General features: G+C 41.5%; 1 protein-coding gene across 1 annotated transcript; it reads left to right on the top strand.

The window, feature by feature from the left end:
* Window positions 1–1,371: 1,371 nt before the first annotated feature.
* Window positions 1,372–24,658, top strand: LOC118576439. The gene is made up of 11 exons (XM_036176693.1): window positions 1,372–1,567; window positions 1,835–1,905; window positions 2,599–2,623; window positions 6,934–7,004; window positions 8,123–8,147; window positions 11,649–11,753; window positions 18,091–18,161; window positions 18,869–18,887; window positions 20,271–20,341; window positions 21,060–21,084; window positions 24,463–24,658. The coding sequence occupies exons 1-11, from the start codon at window positions 1,372–1,374 to the stop codon at window positions 24,591–24,593; spliced, it is 810 nt and encodes a 269-aa protein (XP_036032586.1). The 3' UTR covers window positions 24,594–24,658.
* Window positions 24,659–24,915: the final 257 nt, after the last annotated feature.

The following is a 24,915-nucleotide window of genomic DNA, read 5'->3' as shown; positions in this document are numbered from 1 at the left end:
TGGCCAATCAGAACTTATTTACACAGAGCGATATCCACAGCACATGTATGCACATGTGTTTGTGATGTGTGATGTGTGATGTGTGTGTGTATGTGTGTGTGTGTGTGTGTGTGTGTGTGTGTGTGTGTGTGTGTGTGCACGCTCACATCTCTAGAATCCAGAAAAGAGTGTTGAATCCAGAAGACAGTGTTGGACCTCGTGGAGATGGAATTACAGGTGGTTGTGAGCTGGGTGGTATTTGATACCAAAAACTGAACTCAAGTCCTCTGCTAGAACACAAGTGCTCCTTTTAAATTTTCTTTATTGATTTATTTTATTATTATTATTATTATGTGTTTTAATTTTATACATCAGCCATGGTTCCCCTGTCCTCCCCCTCCCGGCCCTACCTCCACCTTCCCCCCAGCCCCTCCCTCCATTCCCATGTCCTCCAGGACCAAGACACCCCTGGGGATTCATTTAAACCTGGTGGATTCAGTACAGGCAGGTCCTGTCCCCTCCTTCCAGACTGAGCATGTGTCCCTGTGTAAGCCCGAGGTTCCAAACAGCCAGCTCACGCACTAAGGACAGGTCCTGGTCCCACAGACTGGGTGCCTCCCAAACAGATCAAGCTATTCAATGGTCCACTTATCCAGAGGGCCTGACCCAGCTGGAGGCTCCACAGCCTTTGGTTCATAATTCATGTGCTTCCATTTGACTGGCTATTTGTCCCTGTGCTTTTTGCAATCTTGGATTCAACAATTCACGCTCTTGCAGTCCCTCCTCTTTCTTGACAGTTGGACACCTGGAGCTCCACCTGGGGCCTGGCTGAGGATCTCTGCATCCACTTCCATCAGTTATTAGATGAGAGTTCCAAGACGACTGCTAGGGTGTTTAGTCATCTGATCACCAGACTAGGTCAGATCAGGCTTTCTCTTGACCATTGCCAGCAGTCTACAGAGGATGTATCATTGTGGATTTCTGGGGACCTCTCCAGCACTCTGCCTATTCCTGTTCTCATGTGGTCTTCATTTATCATGGTCTGCTATTCCTTGTTCTCCTTTTCTGTTCTTCATCCAGCTGGGATCTCCTGCTCCCTAAGCTTTCTTTCCCTCAAATCTTGCCCTTCATGACTCCCACTGTCGTCCAGATTGTTCATGTAGATCTCATCCTGTTCTCTGTCATTGGGTGATCCCTGTGTCTTTCCTAGGGTCCCGTTTTCTAGGTAGCCTCCCTGGAGTTGTGTAGAGTCTAGTCATCGTTGTTTTACATCAAGTATCCTCCTATGAGTGAGTACATACCATGTTTGTACTTCTGAGTCTGGGTTACCTCACCCAGGATGATTTTTTCTAGATCCACAGAGACTTCAAAGTCCTGGAGAATGGGCATGACATGGATGTACTAAAACAGACTGGTTTTCTCTATTTCCTCCACGAAACTGACATAACTGTCTTTGCTGTTAATGCTCTCCTAGGGTCCAACGTCTTGGGAAAGAACACTCAGGAGCACGTGGTTGCTCCTGAGAATGCTGAAATACTGCAAGTCCGGGCAGACACTTCCACAGATGTTCCACAAAGTGAAACGGAAGGTACTGTTGAAATGCATTAATTTCTTTGGCTGATTTATGGTAGTTGTGAATCATCATTGTATGATAAGAGGAAAAGATGATGACCTTAGCATTAGTTTCCTATGTAGATAATGTTAAGTTGCATAGTTCCTCAGTTGAAATTCAACCACACGATTTAAGAATGAAATATAAATTCACTAAGTTCATGCAGTTTTATCCAAATCAGTCAGAGATCCTCTGTAAACAATAATAAGTCCTGTGAGCTGAGAGTCACTTTCTTTCCCCTAGTGTACCCTGAATCTTCTACCAGTTCCACTTCACCATACAACCAAGAAACCCCACCTGTAAAGATGGTGAAGGTAAGAGGGCCTTTCCTTTCCCTGACACAGAAAAGTTACCTCAGTGGTCCCCTCGTGTTTCGGTAGGTATCACATTTCATTCATTAAACTGATCTGAGTCATCACAGATATTAGAGAGTTTATTTAGTAAGAGGAGGGAATGGAACTGTACCAACTTGGTCTTGATCAAGACAGCATACACCACAATGTGGCACAACTTTGTGTCCTGCTTTATGGATGATCCCATCAAGGTAGGTGCCTCTAGTTTACACCAGTCCTCATGGTTGAAATATCTTACCTGCTGAACACTAAACATCCTCAAGCTGGACACACTAAGCTTCCAACAGATCAAACTTTGGGCCATGCACTCAAGTTATTTGTAAACCATGGTCTAGAAACAGAAACTATCATAGTGAAACATAAAAGTTTTTATAGAAGGTATGTGATACAGGTTTTGCAACTCTCTATAGGCCAGATAGGTTTACCTGATCTGCCATTGAATAAGAAAATGTATGCAAAGTACTAGTTTGTATCACAAAGTACAGAGTCCCAGATCTCTGTGACATCATGGAATAATGTACCCATTAACATAGTTTCCTCGTTACTGCTCTTCTATGTCCTGATTTCAATCACACAATGTTAGTGGAAAAAGGCTTTGTAGACATTACTCAGCATGATCATGGCATTAAATATTTCCTTTCCTATTGATTGCAGGTGATGTCCAAAAAACACAGAGATGGTATGTATTGTGGGATCATTTTCCTAAGACACACCTTAGGTAGGAATTGTGAGAACACTGGTTGTATTTTGTGTGATACACCACTGTGATGTAAGATACCTAATGATATGAGAATTGTTGTGTTAGACCTTTTTTCTTAGTTTCTTTTAAAGGCAAGGGCCACACCAGGTAAGAAATCATGGATATGTCTATGGTCCTTGTGTTCAACAGTAATCCTTTGTTTCTTGGGGGTATTGTACTTCAGTTCTTATTTAAATCCGTTTCCCCCCCAAAAGTAGGATGCCTTTTTCACAATTTCCAGTTATAGATATGTACATTGAAAATCAGAATACAATTTAACTACAAAAATGTGTTCAAACCTCATCTCAGATATGCAGGGTCAGTTACATGCTTGTATTCCTTCATAACTGAGTAAACCAGAACTCAAGAGGTAGTGATGAGGCTCCTTAGGTGTACATCTCAAGTGCCACTTCTTACCCCATCCAGGGCACAATAATCCCTGTGGAGAGCTCTGCCTTCTTACATCTGCCTGCAGTAAGGCAAATTGACAGGGATCCCAAACACTGCAGTGACTGCTGTAGTGTTTAGAAGTCCTAGGAAGTGTCATTCAGCATGCAGCAGACACTGCTTTGAAAGGCAGAGAAGCACAGTGCTTCTTTTAAGATGACAGAGTCCTAAAATTAAATACAGGACATTGGAGAGTGGGATGAATATTTCTAAAATGGGTTTCTCTAGGATCTGGAGAAAAGCATGAACAGATTAGACAACAGAAGCATGGGCCCAAAGAGGAACACAATTTAAGGACAGTGTGCACTGACAACTGCAATCACCAACTGGAGGTTGATGTGTACTACCTAATTCTCTGAGAATACATTGCTTTTGGGAGCGGGGTGCAGGGACTCAAAGTTTGTCCTTCTCTATACTGGAACTACCTACTTATGTACCATACTGGCCTAGAACTCACAGAGTTTCACCTCCTCTGCCTGCAGAGAACTGTTGTGAAAGTAGTGTACTCCATATCCACTGGGAGTACATCTTTAAAGGTTGGGTACACTCTGCTCCATGCCGTTTTTTCCTCTCAGGGGTAGTCAGTCCCTGTGATTTGAGGTGAGCACTCATTAGGTACATGTATTAAGCAGGGAAACACAGCACCATCACATTGACCTGAATTTAGGGCTTGCCTACACCACCAATGCAGTGCATCCTGGAGTGTGCAGTGCACTCAGTGATCCTCCTGAAACACCACTGAGACTCTGATCACAGTGCCTGGAGAATGGGCATGACAAGGAGTGTACTAAAGCAGACTGGTTTCCTCTATTTTCTGCCACAAAACTGACATACTGTCTCTGCTGTTAATGCATTCCAGTTTCTAAACTTAAAAGAAAACTCTCTTGGAAAGGTACTGTGTATCCAAAGGATGCAGAAGTACCTCAAGTCCATTCTGGCAGTTCTGTAGATGTACCACAAAGTGAAATGGAAGGTACTGTTGAAATGCATTAATCTCATTGGGTGACATATGGTAGTTGTGGATCATCATTGTATGATAGGTGGGAAAGATGATGACCTTAGCATTTGTTTCCTATGTAGATAATGTTAAATTGCATAGTTCCTCAGTTGAAATTCAACCACACGATTTAAGAATGAAATATAAATTCACCTTTTGCAAACATTGAGTGACAAGAAACAAAGGAAAGATGAACTCAGTCTTGTCTCTGTCACTGTCCCTTCACCTGGTGTAAACAGGAATAAGTGGGCCAACCTCTCTGTTACTTTCTCCCAGACACCTGTAGTGTAGATGAACTGAATGTAAACAAGCTAAAGATTGGCATGGTTATTGTCAAAACTGTCAAGAGTTAGCACAAAATTTCACACAGACAACAGCATTTCTTGTCTGACCAAAGGGGCGTGGGCCCCTGGAGTAGTGTGTCACACCCTGTGCTTATGGGAAAGAACAAGACAAGGTCATGGAAGGCTGTTTCTGTGCTCTTCCTTCCCAAAGGCATTATGGTAGTCTTGTTGGGTGTAATATTCCTGCATTCATCTATGTCATTTGAAGGCCGTTTTTTTTTTTTTTTGAACATTTAGCGCTTATGAGCATTTATCACTACCAAATGTTCAAGCCTGCCATTGTGCTTAGTAGCTCTCCTTGGAATTTGTGCATAAGGTACTTTCCCAGTTTTTGTGATGAAATACTATGTCCCAAACTTGCCAAAGAAGGAGTGTTTGTCTTGCCATGATGTCATGAGTACGGTGTGCATATTGCTGAGAATCCATAGATACAGGAGCCTGAGGCAGAGGTCCAGTACAACAGAAAACAGAATGGGAGTGTTTCTTTATGCTCAGCTCATCTTCTCCTTCTACACTCATGGATCTCAGTCCCAGGAATAATGCACTAACAGCTGAACCATTTGCTAACTCAGTTAACCTTGTCAAGATAATGCCATACAGGCATCCTCTGGGATCTTGACAGTATGAAGTTCACTACTGATGTTAAAATGACTGGTACGGTCATTTTTGGGTTTTATTCTGTGGTAGAGCCAATCTCTATGGTAGGGAAAATCTTCTCCTTTGCACTCAAATGTACATATAAATAAAGGGCCTACAAAGTGGTTCTGGTGATGCAGTTCCTGTCCCTGGGTCCCCTGGGACATTTGCAGTAGTACCTCTTTGTTCATTCCATGACCCTTTTGTCCCTCTTTAAAGGACATCTGCAGGGTAAACCCTTCTAGATAGCTAGTAGGGTTCTCTAGTCTGGCTTCATTGCAACACTAGCAATGTCCTGACAATTAAGGATATAAGGTATGTCTTTAGGTTCTTTTAATCTATGTCCTTATATTGGCCTGCATGTTAGATGTTTCAGTCAAGGAAGGTTAAATCCTGATGTTTATCTTGGATCCTTTGATATAATGGTTGAGAAAGGGTCTGCACTCTGGTCTATCCTTAGTGCTGATGCATTTTTGATTTATCCTCCAAGGCAGAAGCTGGGTTTGAGAGTTCTCCTAAAAGACTGCCCATGTTCCTCAGGATGATAGAATGGATTCATGGAGATTGGCTATCTTCTGGTACCCATCTGGCCATAGGCTATGTCTGTTCTCTGTGTTGTCAATACTTGAGTCTCTCACTCTTGGCATGTTCTGGCCTGTCACATCTTTTCTGCAACGGGAGCTTATAATCTAAGGAATCATTTTCCTCAAAGTAGCTTCATTATAGCTACTTGAGCAAAGGCTCATCAGAAGCATGTCTGCTTCTCCTGGATTCTCTTACTGTACAAGTGGGTCTGGTATCAATCATAGGATAGGCCTGTAGGTTTGATGCACAGTGTTTATTGATTGTAAAGTCAGGCTCCTGCTTCTGAGTCAGGTGTGCCAGAGACACAGGATTCGACTTCTAGCCCCCACCTTTCAATCTCCCTTGTTACCTCTTGCCCCTATCCTTCTCCAACCACTTCTCCTCTTTCATAATTACCATGTTGACTCACGACTATAGATCTGGCAAGCCATGGAGGCCTATGTGATCCCTTCTACCTGTTACTTTATTATTGATGCTACATACCAGAACACATTGCCCATGCAATGTGGCCTAACCCCCAAGCCTGTCCCCAGCCTCAGCTCTTGGTGTTTGGGGCCTTTTGTATTCACTATATGTCTCTCCCTCACAAAACTCATGAGACTAACAAGGTCACTGGGAGAGAACTGAACAGAACCCTACTTGGGGACAATATGCCCAGAAAGGCAGTTGAATCTCAGTAGATCATCAGGCTTAGATCTTCACTACATATACAAAGGTGTTTATGATATTTTGTTTGTGTTCTGAGAAATAAAGCTTGCCTGGAGATCAGAGGGTGGATCTAGCCATGAGTTAACCATAGAGGCCAGGCAGTGATAGCTCACACCTTTAATCCTAGCACTTGGGAGGAGGAAGCAGGAAGATCAGGAATTCAAAGCCACCCTGGGCTACAGGAGATTGAACCAGTCTAAAAGAGAAGCAGAGCTAGGTGGTGGTGGTGCATGCCTTTAATCCCAGCTCTAGGGAGGTGGAGACAGGAATATAAGGTGTGTGGAGATAGGATCTCAGTGCCTAATAAACAAAATATTATACAATGCAAAGGTACATCTTCTGTTTTCTCCACGTCTTCCCTCTGCCTTAGCTTGCTTTATGGAAGACAGTCTAGCAGCAGCAACAGCAGCACCATCTTTTTCATTAGGTTTAGTCACATGTGCTAAGTCCATGCACTTTTACCCACATCAAGTAAAGTCCAGTGTAAATGGTAAGCAGTCCCATGAACTGACATTCACTTTCTGTCCCCCTAGTGTCGTATGAAACTACTGACAGTACAGATTCAACCACGGACCAGCACAAGTCACCAATGAGCATGGTCAAGGTAAAAGGGCCTTTTCATTCTCTGAGGTAGAAAGGTTACCTCAGTGGTCCCCTTTCTTTTCAGTGGGTATCACACTTGAATTAAGAAACTGATCAGGTACATCATGTGTTGGTTTTTTTAATGTGTATTTTGCCTGCATGTATATATTTGTATCATGTGTATACTTGGTGCCAGGGAGGGCAGAAGCACCATATGGGTGCTGGAAATCAAATCCCAGTATGAGCATGTATTTCTGTCTGTATGAGGGTATCACAAAGACTGGAACTGGAGTTGCAGACAGGTGTGAGCTGCCACATGGGTACTGGGAATTGAACCCAGGTCCTCTGGAAGAGCAGCCAGTGCTCTTAACATCTGAGTCATCTTTCCAGCCCAATACATCATGTTTTTAAAGATCCTCATGTTGTTGGGCACACTAAGCTCAGGACACATTAAGCTTTGGGTCACATGCTCAAATTATTTCTTCCATAGTCCCTAAAAACAAAACAAAAATATCTTAGTGAAAAATAAAAGTTTTCATGAATTGGCTTTTTGGAGCCCAGTCCGTATGGTGGGATGCCTTGCTCAGCCTTGATGTGGGGTGTGTGTGTAGGATGTTGTTCCTGCCTCAACTGAATGTACCAGGCTTTGTTGACTCCCCATGGAAGGCCTTACCCTTTTGGAGGAGTGGATGAGGGGTAGGGTGGAGGTGGAGGGAGGCGGGGAAAGAAAGGAGAAGGGGAGTGGAAGGAGGGATGGGAGGGGGAACTGTGGTTGGTATGTAAACTGAAAAAAAAACTGTGAACAAAAAACAAGAACAACAACATTGAAAGATAAAAAAATAAATAAATAAAAATTCAAGTTTTCATAGATGTTATATGATGTAGGTTAAGGAATATTCAGTAGAGGCCAGACAGGTTATCCTGATCAGCCCTTGAATCAGAAAAAATTGTAAAAGGCACTAGTCTTTAGCACCAAGTATAGATCTTGTGTTACATCATCAAATAAGGAGTCCATTAATATAGTCTCCACTTGACTGCTCATTTATATCCTGATTATGTCAACTATGGAGATCAAAGATCTTTACAAATATTACTCAACATGATGTAAATGTTAAATATTTTCTTCCTTTTCAATTACAGGTGCTATTTAATAAACGCAGACGAGGTATGTACTGTAGAATCACTCTCTAAGACACAATTGAGATGAGAATTGTGTAAACACTGGTTGTCTTTTCTATGATGGACCACTGTGATATAAGCTGCTAACTGATAATGAGAATTATATGTTTTTGTTTTGGTTTTTTGTTTTCTGCCAGAGCTGAGGCCCGAACCCAGGGCCTTGCGCTTATGCGCTCTATCACTAAGCTAAATCCCCAACTCTGAGAATAATATGTTTATATATATTTTAAGGAAATGACATCCCAAGTAACAATCATGACCAGGTGTCTATGGTTGTCATGTTCAACTCTGATTCCTTTGTTATATGAAGGATTTGTTCACCAAGTTGTGTCTAAATTTTTTTCCAAAGAAAAATATCCCAACTACCCAACCCAATTTCTAGTGACGAGTTTGTAAATTGAAAAATCAGAATACAGTTTATCTACAAAAATGTGTTCAAACTTCACCAGAGCCATGCATGGTTGGGTTACATGCTTGTGTTCCTTCATAGACAAACCAGAACTCAGAGGTAGTGATGAGGCTTCTTAGCTATGCATCTCAAGAGCCACTTCTTACCCCATCAAGGGCACAATAATCCCTGTGGAGAGCTCTGCCTTCTTACATCTGCCTGCAGTAAGGCAAATTGACAGGGATCCCAAACACTGCAGTGACTGCTGTAGTGTTTAGAAGTCCTAGGAAGTGTCATTCAGCATGCAGCAGTCACTGCTTTGAAAGGTAGAGAAGCACAGTGCTTCTCATTTAAGATGACAGAGTCCCAGAATTAAATAAAGGACATAGGAGAGTAAGATGAATAGTTCAAAATGGATTTCTCTTAGATCTGACGTATTCTTGTAAGTTCTGGAGAAAAGCATGAACAGATTAGACAACATTGGCATGGGCACAAAGAGCCACAAAATTTAAGGACAGTGTGCACTAAGACTTCCAGTCATCATTCGTTTAATGGTATGTGCTGCATCATTATTCCAGCGATACATTTACATTTTATTTCTTTTTAAATTATTTTTGGTTTTTCGAGACAGGGTTTCCCTGTGTAGCTTTGTGCTTTTCCTGGAACTCACTTGGTAGCTCAGGCTGGCCTCGAACTCACAGAGATCGGCCTGCCTCTGCCTCCTGAGTGCTGGGATTAAAGGCATGTGCCACCACCGCCCGGCATTTAATGATTTGTACTGCATCATTATTCTAGCGATACATTTAAATTTTATTCTTTTTAAATTATTAATATAATTTTATTATTTTTGATACATTTATGTACTGTATTTTATCTTATTCATCCCTCATGACTCTTAGTGTTCATAGATTCTCTCCCTTTTTACATTTTCCCAAATTTTATCCTTAAAAATAACTTGCTAATCCATTTTGTGCTAAACATACACTCAAACATGTAGGGGCATCCACTGAAACTGGGTTAACCTTGCAGGGACAACACCTTTAATTAAACTGTCCTTCCTTCACAGAGAAGCCATAAATTGCCAATAGCTTCTCAGTTAGGGGTGAGAAAGGCTTCTGAACCTCTCTTCCGTACAAGCGGTAGTGTTGACCTCTTTGATCTTGTATGGGTCCTATGCAAGCAACCAACAATATACTTTTAAAGGAGAGCTAGACTCTGGGCAGTAAGGCTACTTTCTATTATGGGTAGTTAGACTCCATGTTGCCTACTCCAGTTTTGCTCTCGGTACATTTACACAAGCAGCAGGGAAGAGTGCCACTGGGCATCATTCTGTCCACATTGGTGGTGTCTGCATGCTCAGGGTCTCACCAGTGAGCTGATATGTTAAGTGGTGCTCTTATGGGGAATTGGCTTAGTACATGCCTATCATGTCTAAAAACCTGAGTTTCATCCCAAGTACTCAATGTAATGTACTCAGAATTGCACAGTCTATAATCTTTGATTTAGAGTGGTAGATTCAAGAAAGTCATAAGTTCAAGACCAGCCTTTTCTAAATAGTGAATTTGAGGGCAGACTGGGCTAGAGGCCTTTTTTTCACCAACAAAACATAACAAATAATCAATGACAAAACAAAAATAATAAACTGAAATAGAAGATCTGTTGATGGAAGGAGAGTGTATAGAAGCTGCCTCTGCCAGTAGCAGGTTGACTGAATTTCAGAGGTTAGCCACATGCCCATATATATGTGATTAGCACAAATTGAACTTGGTGAATTATTTAGGGAGACTAAAAAGGGCACAGAGCTGGTAAGGAGTGGAGAGATATGAATGGAATCAAGAGAGTTAGGGTGACGAGTGGAGATGAATATGATCAAAATACATTTTATGGAGTCCTCAAAGAGTCGCGTACTTTAGTAGACACTTAGATGAGGGGACAGTGAGCAGAGATGATGCACTGTCACGCCTTGTGCAGCCACTTCTCTTATCTCTTGGCACCCAGAGAGTAGTTACACCATGAAGCACCAGATGTGTTTCTGTCAGGTCATGCTGACAGCTTATACGGGGTTGGCCAATTTAAAGGAACTTTCTTTTTTTTGGTCTAACATTCATGTGACGATTTCATTTAGAATAACTTGGACTCTGAGTCATTACGGAAGACACACAAGCATAGGTCACCTCTCAGTGTGGGTCCCTGATGATCAGAGTCACTTGCTGAGAGGTACCTGGTGGGATGAGATGTTGGAGAAAGGCTGTGTTTACTAATTCAGAGACCTTCTACAACTTGTTTTGAAAGAAATACATAATTGGAGTCAGGGATCGAAGGCAGAGCATCTATGTCTTTGCTTATATCTGTCAGGGACTTTGATCAGAGCATCATGGATATGACTAATATGGTACCCAAGGTAAAAAAGTTAGAGGAATACACAGCTGCTTACCTTCTGAGCCTACTTAAAGTGATACCATATGTCCTTCATGAGCTGTAAAATATCCTAGATAAGCAAAGAATGAAATTAAACAGCCATTGGTCACTTTGTTGTATAGCACACTAAACACTTGCTCAGGATTCAGTCATTCTTGTGTAATTGAATTGTTTTTACATTTCACAAACATCATAGAACACTTGTACAATCCATGTGCTTTTCCTTATGGTTTAACATATATTTTACACTGATAAGACTCCTGGGGGTCTTTATGAAATTTTTAGTTCACCGGTGCAGAGATGTGATCACAGCAGGACTGCATGGATTTCACTGTGTCCTGATATTCTTAACTGGGATTTGAATGCTGCCTATCAGTCACCATACCAACATAACAGTCACATTGCTCTTCCTTCTCTATTGTCACATCTGCATTAATTTACACTTTACCTACATCATGTGACCATAATAGACTTTATCTACATCATCATATGATACATAATTAATTGGACACTGACTCGGTGATCTTCCTGAAGCACTATAATTAGAATTATTTATAGTTACTTACTTGAAAATAAATAAGGAGATCAAATGTACAAATAACTATTCTACGTTTCCTCTGTTTGTCTGCCATGAAGCTGACATAACTCTCCCTGTTGTGACTGAATTCCCTGTTTCTGCAGTACTAAAGAAAAGGTGTATCAAAACAACTGTGATTCCACTTGATATGGACAGACCTCAAGTCATCTCAGGCACCTCCAGGGAAACACCACATATTACAACAGAAGGTACTGAGGGAATTATGTTCAGTTATGTATAATAGATGCCCTTTATACTATGCACTATTTATGAATCTATAAAGATGTTTTGCTGTAGTTTTTAGTGTGTAGATACTGTTAATTTATCTAGCTCATCTGTAGAAATACAACCACAGATTTAAATAGGATAAATAGGTTTAAAGGTTAAAGGTAACCTGTAGGGTCTGGCAAAGGTATGGCACAGTCCGATGGTGTTCTCTGGAGAACTCTGCTCAGTCCACCTCCAGCATCCAGGGTCCCAGAACCAAGAGAGAGCTCTCCTCTCTCTTGATCCTGGGTCTTTGGCTTCCTCCCTCAGCCCCGCCTTGTGGGCGTGACCATTACCGAAGCCTCAATGGGGGTTGGAACTTCCAGGCCAATGCTGGGATAGCTACCCACTACAGTAACCTTTGCTTTTCATTAAGTAATGGTAAATAAACCATAGGAAAGCTGAGACTTGTCTTGTATGAGTGAGTATGGCTTCATCTGGGGAAGGCATGAGTGACTGAGCCACCCTCTCAGTCACTTTGTCCTGGACATGGATGATGCAGATGTGGAAAGGCTTAAGAGTGATCTTATTAATATCCAGAATCCCAAGAATGAGGATGAAATTTGAGTTAGAGAAAGGCATTCCTAGTCAGGTCCACTGGGAGAGGGCCCTAGGAGTGGTCATCTTAGACCTTGTGCTTGGGAGGCTAAGGGAGTGGGAAAGAGCAGTAAGGACACAGAATCCTCACAGGTTTCTGTGCTTTTCCTCTTTCAAATTCATAATGGTTAACACTGGCAGGGTTAAGGGTGATTTGCTTCTGGTTCTGTTGTTTAAAGACTATTTCCCAGAACACATAGACCATTCTTCCTCTGCTACTCCCAATGCACAAGCATTTGACTGTTGTTATACCTCTCCTTGGAGATTTTGTTAGGATTACTTTGCCAGAGGCAGTGAGCAAGGAAAGGTTTACTTTGCCATAGAGTTTGAGTTTGGAGCCCATAATTGGGAAACAGTAGATAAAAGCAGAAACTTGATGGAGACTGACCTTGCAGCCAGAGCCCAGAAGCAAAGAAAAATGAATGAATGTACTCTACTGACTTTTCTTCCTTTTATACTGTCCAGGATCCCATCTAAGAGAATGCTTGTACCCATAGGGAACAGCTCTTCCGATCTAACTTAATCTAATCAAGATAAACCCCAAGGGTATGCCCAGAGGACACACATCTCATCAGTTTGACAGCTTATCTATAGGGAACAACTTTGTCTCCTCATCGGAACCCATTGGTAAATGTCTTACAGTGTGATCCCCGAGATGCAGGAGAAACAGGTTCTCTCCCTTCTTCTCCCAGGTCTTGTCGCAGCACCTCATGGTCCCCATAGGGTGGAGTGGCTAAAGAGCCAGAATGGATTTTTGTTCTGTCAAAATCCCAAGGCTACAATGTCCTGGGAGTAAGGGCTCAGTGTATGACTTTAGCTCTTTTTTTCTTTTTCTTTTTCTTTTTTTAGTTTCTCAAGACAGGGTTTCTCTGTGTATTTGCCATGACTATCCTGGAACTCGCTTTGTAGACCAGAATGGCCTTGAACTCATGGAGATCCACCTGTCTCTGCTTCCTGAGAGCTGGGATTATAGGCGTGTAGCCACCACCTGGTGACTTTAGCTCTTTTGTAGGCAGTGTTCCTCACCTCAGACTGACATACAGGATGGCCAAGACAAGGGAGACTAGAGGTCTGACATCCATCTTGGATCCTCTGACCTATTAGGTGGGGTGTGATCTGAACTCTAGCACATGTTTGGCCCCATTTCAGAAATTCTTGGTTCAGCCTTCAATATTCAGAACATGGGGTTGGGAGTTCTAGTAAACTACATCAGTTCCTAGGACTAAAGGACTATAGGCACTTGGGTATCAGCTCTCTTGGCACCATCTGGTCATAGGGTGTGTCTGTCCTCTGTGCTGTCACTGTTTGTGCCTTTCACTTGTCATAGCCTTACCTGTCTTGTCTCATTTAGGAAAGGAGTTCATAATCTCAGAAATGAGTTTCCTGTGTCTTCCCTGGAGCCTCTTCTTTCGGCTCATGGCCCTTGCTCCCCACAAGTGTGTTGGCTTCTCCTGCATTCTCTCATTATTTAGCTGTGTTTGGCTCCACCACAACAGGCAGTATTTGTAGAATTAATGCATTGGGTTACTCACTGTATACTCTGGGTCTCCTGCTTGTGAATAGTGTGTCCTACAGAGCCCCATGACCCCACCTCTAGCCTCATACACTTTGATATCCCTCCTTACAGTTTCCTGCTTTTTATCCTTCTCCAGCAGTTTCCCTATTTCCTGGGTGCCATGTTCATTCTGCATTCTGTGCCTGGCTATCCATAGAGTCTTGGAGGTTCCCTTCCACCAATTATCTAGTTCTGACACTGAATACTAGAACACACTGTCCACAGAATATAGCCTAACCCTCTGGCGTGCTCCCACCCTCGGTCCAGATAGTTCTTGGCTTTTTGTGTTATCTGTACCTCTTTCTCACCAAACTCACCGGACAGGTAAGACCATTGAGAGCAAAGAGTATAGAACCTTCTTAGTGACAATTTACCCCGAAAGAAAGAAAGACATCCAATCTTAATAGTTTATCTGCTTCAGTCCTGGATCTGGTGGGCAAAGCTAAAGGGCTCCTGATGCCTAGCTGTATGGCATGAATATGTGAAGAGAGAAGAAAAGGCTGAACTCAGTCAGCCAGAAGAAGTCCTATAAACAGGGCAAGACTCTGTATATTAGAAGAACAACAAACCAGAAAAGGTTGTTCCAAACCTTAGGGATTGTAAGGAAGAAGGTGAAGGAGTGACTGACATGTGGTCATCACATTGGCCCTCATGAAATTCTCAGTGCTATGACACAAATTAGGAAAGTATCTTGTCGGAAACTTGACCCAACACTCCACTCTTCCTCCATTAGTAACTGGGCTGGAGGCAGCCTACCCTGTACAGAATGCCTCTTTTGCATGGGAGGGCAGAAACCCCACTGAAATATCTCTCCCCTTATAGCTTTCCCGAAATGAAGTAAAATGAAGGTGCGTATCCTTGACATCGATCTTGTGAAAAAAGTCCTTACTTATTTGTGTTGTATTTGCAATTTTCTTAAAGACTTGTGCCAGCTGTGCAAAGCTTAAATGTATACTACATGGCCTAGAAATAATATAAGTTATGACAAAACATACATGCATAATTTAAAGGCCATTATCTGTTTTAGTTTATTTTCACAAAATACGTATGAAGTATGATAAAAGATTAAATTTCATCATTATTTACACACTTACAGGCCATATATAGTGAGTTCTGTTTGAGAGATTTGCAAACAAAATCAACATGCCATTTCAAATAGCTTTATAAGATTAACTTTGAGGTGATTAATGGCTCAGTGAGAACAGTTACTGAAAAAGCAGTAGACCTGAGCTTGAATCTGCTCACACACATAAAACAAGTTGGACAGAGCTGTTCATGTTTGTAATCCTATGCTGTTGAGTGAATAGACAGGAGTATTTCTAGTGCTTGCCAGCTGTCGTCCTGTCTCCAGCATCTGTGAGAGACCCTGTCTGAACGAAAGGAGAAAGTGTGATACATTGTGGTATGCCATGCCCTCTTTTAGCTCTCACGTTTTAATTGACAGGTACTTACACACACACACACACACACACACACACACACACACACACACACACACACACACAACACACACACACACATATGATAAAATTACCTGAAATACATTTTACATTACTGCAATAGTCTCGTAACTAACTTCTATTGCTATTGCAATAAGGTCAAGTATTTTAAACATATTGTAACATCCTTGGGATTCTAATCACAAAAGTTGTGATCTTCTGTGGCTTTCTCATATAGTTCCTTCTAATATATGTAGCATTTCAGTTGTTGGTCTTAACCCTTAGGTTCACCAATAAAGCTGCCAGACCACAAGAAGCTTAATATTAACAGAAGAGATTTTAGGAAGTAGAGTAGTCTATATGGGATTTTTACTTCATGAAAGGTCATATTCCTAGCATCTTGAATTTTCAGGTTACTTGTATAAATAGATGTAATTTAAATTCCCTTCCCTTTTGGGAAATGTAACTAAATTATAGTTTCGAAAATTAAAACAGGGAGTCAGAATCCCCTTCTCCCTGAAATCTAGGTGTGCTGTCTCAGTTGTTGTTGTTGTTGTTTTGTTTTGTTTTCAACTTGTCATAAACCAGAGTCATTTGGGAAGAGGAAACTTCCATTCAGAAAATGCTCCTACCAGATTCACCTGTAGGCAAGCCTGTGGTGCATTTTCTTCATTGATGATTGATATGTGAGGGTCCAGCTCACTGTAGGCAGTACCACCCCTATGGTGGTGTCACTGAGTACTATAAGAAAGCAGGCTGAGTGAGCCTTGGTGAGTAAGCATCACTCCTTCATGGCCTTTGCATCCTCTCCTGACTCTGTGTTCTTACCCTGTTCAGTTCCTGTCCAAAGTTCCCCTAGAAACTGAGTATGAAGAGAGAATTGTCTGCTGAAATAAACTCCTTCCTCTACAAGTTGTTGATGGTCACAGTGTTTTGTCGCAGCAATAGAAACCCTAAATAAGACACTGTGTAAACTGTTAAGGAGCATGGGATTATGTCATTTGCAGAAAATGGATGTAAGTGAATATAATTGCCATGTTAAATATCTTATGTTACATTGAAAAAGACAAGTCCCAGGTGATTTCTTTCATTTGAAGGTCTAGGCTTTTATGTAAAAATAAAATCACATATGTGTATATGATGTGAACAAAGTAAAGTGAACTAATGAGATGGGAGGAGAAGGCGGTGGTGTGGGTACAGTCTTATATACAAGTGTTCTTCTGAGAGCAGTACACTGTGTGATGGGGGACTATACTGTGCCAATTGAAAAGGATATATTTCTTATTCTGACTTCTGTCCAGTGGTACCTTTCAATTTGAGACATATGTTAATTTTGCTCTTCTTTGTGTGGTAATTCCGTAAATGTTGGTACTTGATAGTTGATGATATCATTGTTGTCAGCTATACCCAAATTGATTGTTTCCCAATTGCTCTGTTAACTCAACATTGAACTTAAAATTTTGGAATTTTTGATTGGTTCTTTCACATTACACTTTGGATAAATTCTCAGATAATGTGAATTTGGAAGGTGGTTCCATGCTTCCTTTTCTTTGATCATGGCTTATAGAAGTATGTTATTATGTGCAGTTGTCTCAGTTTTTCCTTAGAATTTTCCCAGACTCCTTAGCACCAATATCTGAAACTAATCAAGCTCTTCCATACTTTAAAACACTGTGTCTTATAGGACTATAACACATACATATTCTCCATGCTCCTTAAAACCCTATAGAATACTGACAATAGTTAGCACAGTATAACAAAATATAATAGATGATATGCTATACTTTAGGGGATAATGTGCACACAACATAGGCAAGAATTTTCTCAGATATGCTCATCCTAGTAAAATGGATACATTAGCATGGATCATAATTAATGATAAATTCTGAGTCAACATATGTAGATTGGTGGAGGTTGAAATAGATTTGAGACATGTGCCTCAGGAAGTATCTATTGTTCCCTACTTTAAAACAGGAAGTGACAGTATCCTGTCGCTTAATCATGAAGCTTCTTTTATTAGAAAAGATAGGTTGGATCAGTGCATAATGACATTTTCAGCCAAGCCTGTTGACCTAACTGCAGTTGAATCCCAGAACTTACATGGTGAAAGGAGAAAACCAGACCCACGAAGAGCTCCTCCTAACTCCACCTGCACACAGACGCACATGCATGGTTTCCTCCAACCAGAATAAATGCAGTGTGTATTTTGAAAGCTTGATTTACTTTCATGCAGTGAAAGATTATTCCACATTGAATTAGATTTCCATTGTCTAGAACACCAAAAGTTCCGTTCCTCATTTCTTTTCAGTTCTTCTCTTTGCCATAATTTGTTTGACAGTAATATAATCCACAGTTCTGGAATAAACAGAAAGCAAACCATTCTTAATACTTTGGCTGGCTCTTAAGATTCTGTTCCTTATACTGGGTTGCCTTGTCCAGCCTTAATGCAAGGGAGGGACTTAGTCCTATGGCACTTGATGTGCCATGCTTTGTTGATATCCATGGGAGACCTGCCCCTTTCTGAAAAGAAACAGAGATTAGATGAGAGGCCTGCCCCTCTCTGAACAGAGACAAATTAGATCAAGTCACATATGCTAGCTACGTAGACTTCTATACACATCAAGCAAGGATCCCTGGAGTAATTAAAAACAATATCCTGTGTTGACAAGTTACTTTCTGTCTTTTTAGTGGTACATGAAAATTCCAACACTGCATCTTCCTCCAGAGTACAGGGAGAGCCACCAGTGATGATGGTGGAGGTAAGACTGCCTTTCCTCTCTCTAATATAAAGTTACTTTGTCCCCTTACATTGTAGTGGATATGAAATTCAATTAACAAAAGCCAGGTGCATCGTGGGTTAGCTCAGGGAGAAAAGGAAATGGAATTGTACCAGCCTGCTTCTGATTGAACTGAACATAAAAGTGTGCACTATCATTTATTACAGTTGGTGTGAGAGCATAGTTTCTCCTGAAGAAAAGGGTTCCTCTTTAGATGTGTGTATAGTTTTCACTCAGAAGTTGACAGCCACTTCTGGTTCCTAAAATCTTGATGCAGTTTGATTATGTTCCACAGAGGAAACTGGGGAGAAAGCTTCTTGGTTACAGCATGGGGATATTGAGTGGTAAGACTCTTACTGCATGAGGGTTAGTGTAAATAATTGAGGCCCAGCTGTAGGAGGAATTATCTCACAGTTAAGTTATAAAGATACATTGTGGCTTAGGGAACATTCAGCAGAGACCAAACAAATAGTGTTTCTTAATCTGGCCTTTGAACCAGCAAAAGTGGGAATGGCACAAACTACAGAGTCCTAGTTCTTCTGTGACATTGTCATATAATATACTAATAAATAGGACTCTTACCCATTTTGATTGGCATCATACCATGTTGACATGTGTTCCAAAGACCCATGTAAACAGAATTCAGCATGACCTGTGCCTCAAACTGTTTTCTTTCCTTTAAATTTCAGGTGGCGTCTAGAAAACACAGTATGTATTATGAAATCTCCTTATTAAGATACATTTTAGAAATGTATAATTACTGGGTATCCTCATGTCTAATGCACCACTGTGATCTAAGCCATCTATAGGGAAGAACATGGATTTTGGTTTTTAAAAAAGTAGTACCCAAAGTTAAAAAAACCAGGGTTGTCTACTGTGACTGTATTCAGATCCGATCTCTTTATATTGTTTGAGATGTTCTGAACCAGGCTGTGTCTAAATCTGTTTTTCCCCAAGACAGGTATCCCAATTGCTCAGTCCAATCTACAGGCACAAGCTATTGAATTACCATAGCCTGAACACTTGGTAATCCCTAACTTCCCACATCCCAGCATCTGCCTTCAGGAGGTCAAAACTGCAGAGATCAGGCCCCTGCAGTGAGTACCACAGAAGCTAATGCCCAGGGCATTGCTTCTCATCTACCTACAGACATTCAGAAGAATAAAGGTTAGAACGCCCACAGGCTTCTAGTCAGATCAGCGCTTCTGAGAATGGGAGACAGACACTGCATGGAAGATGGGGCAGGTGTTTTTCACTTAGGCTTTTGCTATACATGGCTCTTTCCAGTATTCTCTGTTGTCATATTGCCATGAATTTAGACTTTACCTACACAGTCCATGTATTGCTTAACTGATTTTAAACTGTGTTCAGTAAACCACCTGAAGCTCTATTCTCTGTCTGATGACTCTACCTGGAAACAAGCAATCAGATCAAATAACCAAACACACAATTGTTAGTTTTCTCTTTTTCTGTCATGAGGCTGACATGGCCCCCTGTTATAATGCATTCCCAGTTCCTGAATTCTTAAGGGAAATTTGCCAGGAGAAAGCTGTTGCCCCCTCAGGGTGTGGAAGGACCTCCCGTCCCTGAAGGACGTTCTGCAGAAACAACACCAATAAAAATGGAAGGTGTTGTGGGAATTCCATAATTCTGTCCAATTGTATATAGTGTTGCTAATTATTTTCTTTCATATATAAATCTATAGAGAAGCTTAAGACTATTTTTCCTATGTAGGATAATGCTAATATATCTAAGTCTTCAATGTAAACACAACCACAGAATTTAAAATGCATCTGATGTCACCTTGGGCTCTCATTCAGTAGCATGAACAGGTGGATATCAAACGCTCATCTTGTATGTGCTTGGGTTTCCACTGTCTGGAAATGCAACAATTCTGTTACCTATATCTCTCCTGGACTGTCTCTGTTTTAATTTCCTTCAAGGTAAGACAGTTGAGCAGCTGCCCAAACATCCTGTTCATTAGGTCTAGTCACATGTATTAAGTCCATGCACTTTGAGCCACATCAAGCAAGGATGCTACATAAGTAGGAAGCAGGACCATGAGCTGACAGTCACTTTCTGTCCCCCTAGTGTTACCAGAGACTGATGACAGCGCACTTAGACCAGATGGCAGAGGAGTGATACCAGAGAGCTCATCGGAGGTAAGAGGGCCTTTTTCTCTCTAAAGTAGAGAGGTTACTTTAGTGATCTTATGTTTCAGAGGATATCCCACTGGACTACAAAACTGAGAAGGCATCATGGGTATTAGAGAGTTAGCTTAGGATGGGAGAAAGAGGATTTGTACCAGCCTGGTCCAGACTGCATAGAGCCTCAAAGCATCCAGTGTTAATCATCAGTCTTGTGAGCAGGCCTTTTCTTCTGGAGAAAAGAGGTCCCTCTTTAGATATAAACTTAAAGTTTTGGTTTAGATGTTGTCAGGCACTTCAGATCCCCCTCAATTTCCAGGCAGTATGTTCCACAAAAGTCAGTATGGAGCAAGCTTCCTACATCCATTGTTGGGATGCTGTTGGTAAGACTTTTAACACATGAGCATTAGTGAAAATAATTGAGGCTACATTGTGGCAGGATTAATTTCACAGCAGGATCATAAAGATGCTCCAGCATGTTGCAGTGTGGCTTGGGGAACACTCAGCAGAGGCCAAACTCTTGACCTTGTGTGTGAACCAGCCAAAGTGGGAATTGGTACAAGTGAGGAGCCCCAGTCCTTTTGTGACACCAACATATGATGTAGTAAAGCAGAGTCTTTTACTTGAAGACTCTTTCCCACCTTGATTAGCATTATACCATGTTGGTATGTGTTTCAAGTACCCATGCAAACAGACCTAGGCCACAGACTTTTTTCTTTCCTTTATGTTTCAGATACAGCATCCAAACCAAAGACGAAGTATGTATTATGGAATCTCTTTCTTAAGACACATTTTACAAATGAATTGTATAAATACTGGGTATCCTTATGTCTAACCAGCCACTGTGATCTATGCCACTGATCGGGAAGCATTTGGACTGCATTTTAAAAAAAGTGGGCCTGTAAGTTAAAAATAATACTGGAGGCATTTGTCCATATGCACCGGATTCAGCTACGATGCCTGTAGTTAGTCTGGAATGGTGTACCCCAGGCTACATCTAAATCTGTTTTTTCCTAAGACAGGTATCCCAATTGCTCAGTCCAATCTACAGGCACAAGCTATTGAATTACCATATTAGGATACACTCTTTACCCTCCAGTATATATGTTCAAAGCCCATCACATGTGGTACATTTATTTATTTGTGTGCTACCCTATGGAAGAATAAACCAGGGCACAGAGGTAAGTGATGAGACTGTCCATGCAGATCAAGAGACCTTCTGTAGCCTGAACACTTGGTAATCCCTAACTTCCCACATCCCAGCATCTGCCTTCAGGAGGTCAAAACTGCAGAGATCAGGTCCCTGCAGTGAGTACCACAGAAGCAGATGCCCAGGGCATTGCTTCTCATCTACCTACAGACATTCAGAAGAATGAAAGGTTAGAACGCCCACAGGCTTCTAGTCAGACCAGCTCTTCTGAGAATGGGAGACAGACACTGCATGGGAGATGGGGCAGGTGTTTTTCACTTAGAGTTTTACAGTACATGGATTAAGCCAGTAAGGATAATGAAAAAATGCAAGAAACACTTCTCAAAAAAGAGCACAACAATGGTTTATCCAATACCCAATGCTCAGCACTGAACATATATATATATAAATGCATATAAGTAACATTATATATTCTGATCAGGGTCTAGTTATTTAATTTGGAACACACACACACACACACACACACACACACACACACACACAAACAGTTAAAGAGAAGAGTAGCCATGTGTTGAAAGAGGGCAAGTAAAGGTATATAGGTATAGAAGAGTGTTTGCATTGAGAAACAGACATGGGAAATGGTTTACATCTTGTAATATCAAAAAAGAAAGAAAGAATTTTTTTAAAGAAACAGGTAGATATGATGGTTTGCTAAATCTTGTATTTCTTTGGTCATGTTTGTTTGTTTCTTCCCAAAACCTTTCTTTGTCTAGTGGTAGACAGAAAGGGGGTGGATCCAGATGAGAGGGGAGCTTGTGAGCAACTGGCAGCATCAGGGGAGGAGAAACTATAATTAGGATATAGTGTATGAAAAATCCATTTTCACCAAAAGGGAAAAAGTGAAAAATTACAAAAATTTCTCTCATGCAAATTTAAGATCAAGATTTTAATAGAACAAAACTAAAAGTACTATATATCAAAAAGAAATAAAAGATTTAGCATAAAGACACCATTAGCATGAGCACAAAAGAGACATTCATCTTAACAACAGTGTCCACTTTGAACTCCAGTTACCACTTAGCTATGGATCTGTGCTGACACATTTTCTTAAGAGAAGTATATTTTTTAAAGATATATTTTTTTAGGGTATATGAGGGTTCACCTGTATGAATGTATGTGCACTACTTGCATCTAAGGTGCAGACTCAAATTAGCTCTTGGGTTTCCTGCAACTGGAGTTATAGACTGTTGTGAGCTGTTTTTTTCTGTGTTAGAAACCAAACCAGACCTGTGTCCTCTACAGGAACATCTGGGGATGTTAACCTCTGGTCTCCTCAGCTCCTGGCAACAGGTTTCTAAATGTGAGCTAGACTCTGGGCTCCAAGGGGACTTGTGCTCACTGGTAGTCAGTGTGCACACTGCCTGTGAGTGTGAGCACTCGGGACCACAGGCAGCAGGTAGGAGTAAGAAGAGCGTCATTATTTGCAAAATGCTTTCTGTGTATTTGTTCAGGCGTGTGCTATGAAGGCCTTTGGCAAAGAAGAGCTAGTTCTTGAGAGAGAATGTGGTTCATTACATACCTACCATTTCTAAGGCCTTGGGTTGGAGCCCCCAGTTTACAAAAGATGTGCTGTGGTTGTATAGCCTTATAAACCTCCTTCAGAAGTGCCAATGGGAGAATTTTAAGTTCAAAGTCATCCATTTCTACAAAGTGACATCGAGGTCACTGTAGGCTCGAGACCCTTTCTCTGGAAAAGGGAAAAGGAAACAGCAGAGGGGAGCAGGACCTTGTCAGTTGCCCCTGCGTGTCTGTGTGTGGGAGAAGATTCTGCAGAAAGAGAAGTTTCACGAAGAATGGGTGTACAGCATCTTGCAAACTCACACACAGGTAGTGTAGACTACCATTCTGTTAGCTGAACTCGGTTCAGACTGTCCACAGTTTCAGGGGACATCTGTCACCTACAATGACACCAGGCTACTTTTCCAGCCTCTTCCTGTTGAGAGCTTATCCAGGTATGGCGAGATTAAAAGAACACCCTCTTCTCCCAACCTCCATGTGACAACTTGGTTTAGATTGACTTGGATTCTGACTCAAGCATTGGTGCCCTCCCAATTTTGTTCTGGAGGTTCAGACTCAGTCAGTGAGAGGCCGGTGACAGGTTAAAGATGATAGAGGAGGCTCTGTTTACTGATCCAGGAATTGCACAGCTCATTTGGGAGGAAGCTCACACTTGGAGTCAGGGACTGGGTGGCAGAGCATGTCTCTTGTCAGTTGTTTCTGTCAGGAGAGATCGTCACTGACACACAAATGCAGCTGTTACTGTTCCCTTGCGTGAGAAGTCACAAGTTTTCACAGCTTCTTACCTTCCTACGTCCCCTAGGCAATGCCATACATTGTCCATGAGTTGTATTTTGTAAGGGGCAGTCAAAGAGTGAAGAATAACAGTTGTCCAGTGTTCTAGAGTAAATGCCACCTTTTGTCTGAATTCAGTTACTCCTGTGTGGCTGAAGTCTTCTGCTATCTCACAGACATCACAGGGCACTTCTGAATGCCTGTGCTTTTTCCTACAGTATACATTACAAAGATCTGTTTTAGCCTAATGAGTCCTGTGGGTAGTCCTTAAGAAATTCTTAGTGTCTTAGTGAGCAGCTGGCGAATGGAGGCATTGCATGGTGTCACTGTGTCCATGTGGCTCTAAGAAGGATTAGAGTGATGCCACTCTGCTCTGGCACACACTCACACAGTGTGTTCAGTCCCCTGCTCTACCTTCTGTATTGTCACATAAATTTAGCTTTTACTTGTCACACTCATGTAATGTTAACTGGCTGTACACTCTAGTCAGTGATCCTCCTGAAGCACAGTCTCTCTCTGATGACTGTCCCTGGAAACAAGCAATCAGATCAAATGTACACACACACAGTTGTTAGTTTCCTCTGTGTTTCTGCCATGAGGCTGACATGAAACTCTATTCTTCATGCATTCCCAGTTTCTCCTCTATTAAAGAGACTTCAACGGAGGCGAGCTGTAGCCCCTACGGAAGTGATGGGACCAGAAGTCTATAATTTTTACTCTGCAGAAACAACTGATAAGAAAAACGGTATGGTGGGAATTCTGTGATTCTGTCCAGTTGTGTAATGTGGTGACAATTATTTTCTTTCATATGTAAATCTAAAGAGAAGCTTAAGACTATTTTTCCTATGTAGCATAATGCTAATATATCTAAGTCTTCAATGTAAACACAACCACAGAATTTAAAATGCATCTGATGTCACCGTGGGCTCTCATTCAGTAGCATGAACAGGTGGATACCAACGCTCATCTTGTGTGTGTCAGGGTGGCTTCCCCTGGTATAGACAGCAATGGGTGAACCACCCTCTCTCATACTTTCTCCCACATGTGGGTGATGCAGATGGAGGACAGCTCATGTTCCTCAAAGGGA

The sequence above is a fragment of the Onychomys torridus genome, unplaced genomic scaffold (genome assembly GCF_903995425.1).
Source record: "Onychomys torridus unplaced genomic scaffold, mOncTor1.1, whole genome shotgun sequence".
Lineage (NCBI taxonomy): Eukaryota > Metazoa > Chordata > Mammalia > Rodentia > Cricetidae > Onychomys > Onychomys torridus.
The sequence above is the reverse complement of the archived record's forward strand: the minus strand, read 5'-3'. Positions and strand labels throughout refer to the sequence as shown.

What these genes read in the sequence shown, in the direction of transcription:
- LOC118576439 (XM_036176693.1), top strand. Translation starts at nt 1,372, where the DNA reads ATGGATGTACTAAAACAGACTGGTTTTCTCTATTTCCTCCACGAAACT. An exon ending in CACCAATGAGCATGGTCAAG is followed by an intron (nt 7,005 to 8,122) that starts GTAAAAGGGCCT and finishes TTTCAATTACAG; the next exon opens with GTGCTATTTAATAAACGCAG. An exon ending in TACCAGAGAGCTCATCGGAG is followed by an intron (nt 20,342 to 21,059) that starts GTAAGAGGGCCT and finishes TTTATGTTTCAG; the next exon opens with ATACAGCATCCAAACCAAAG.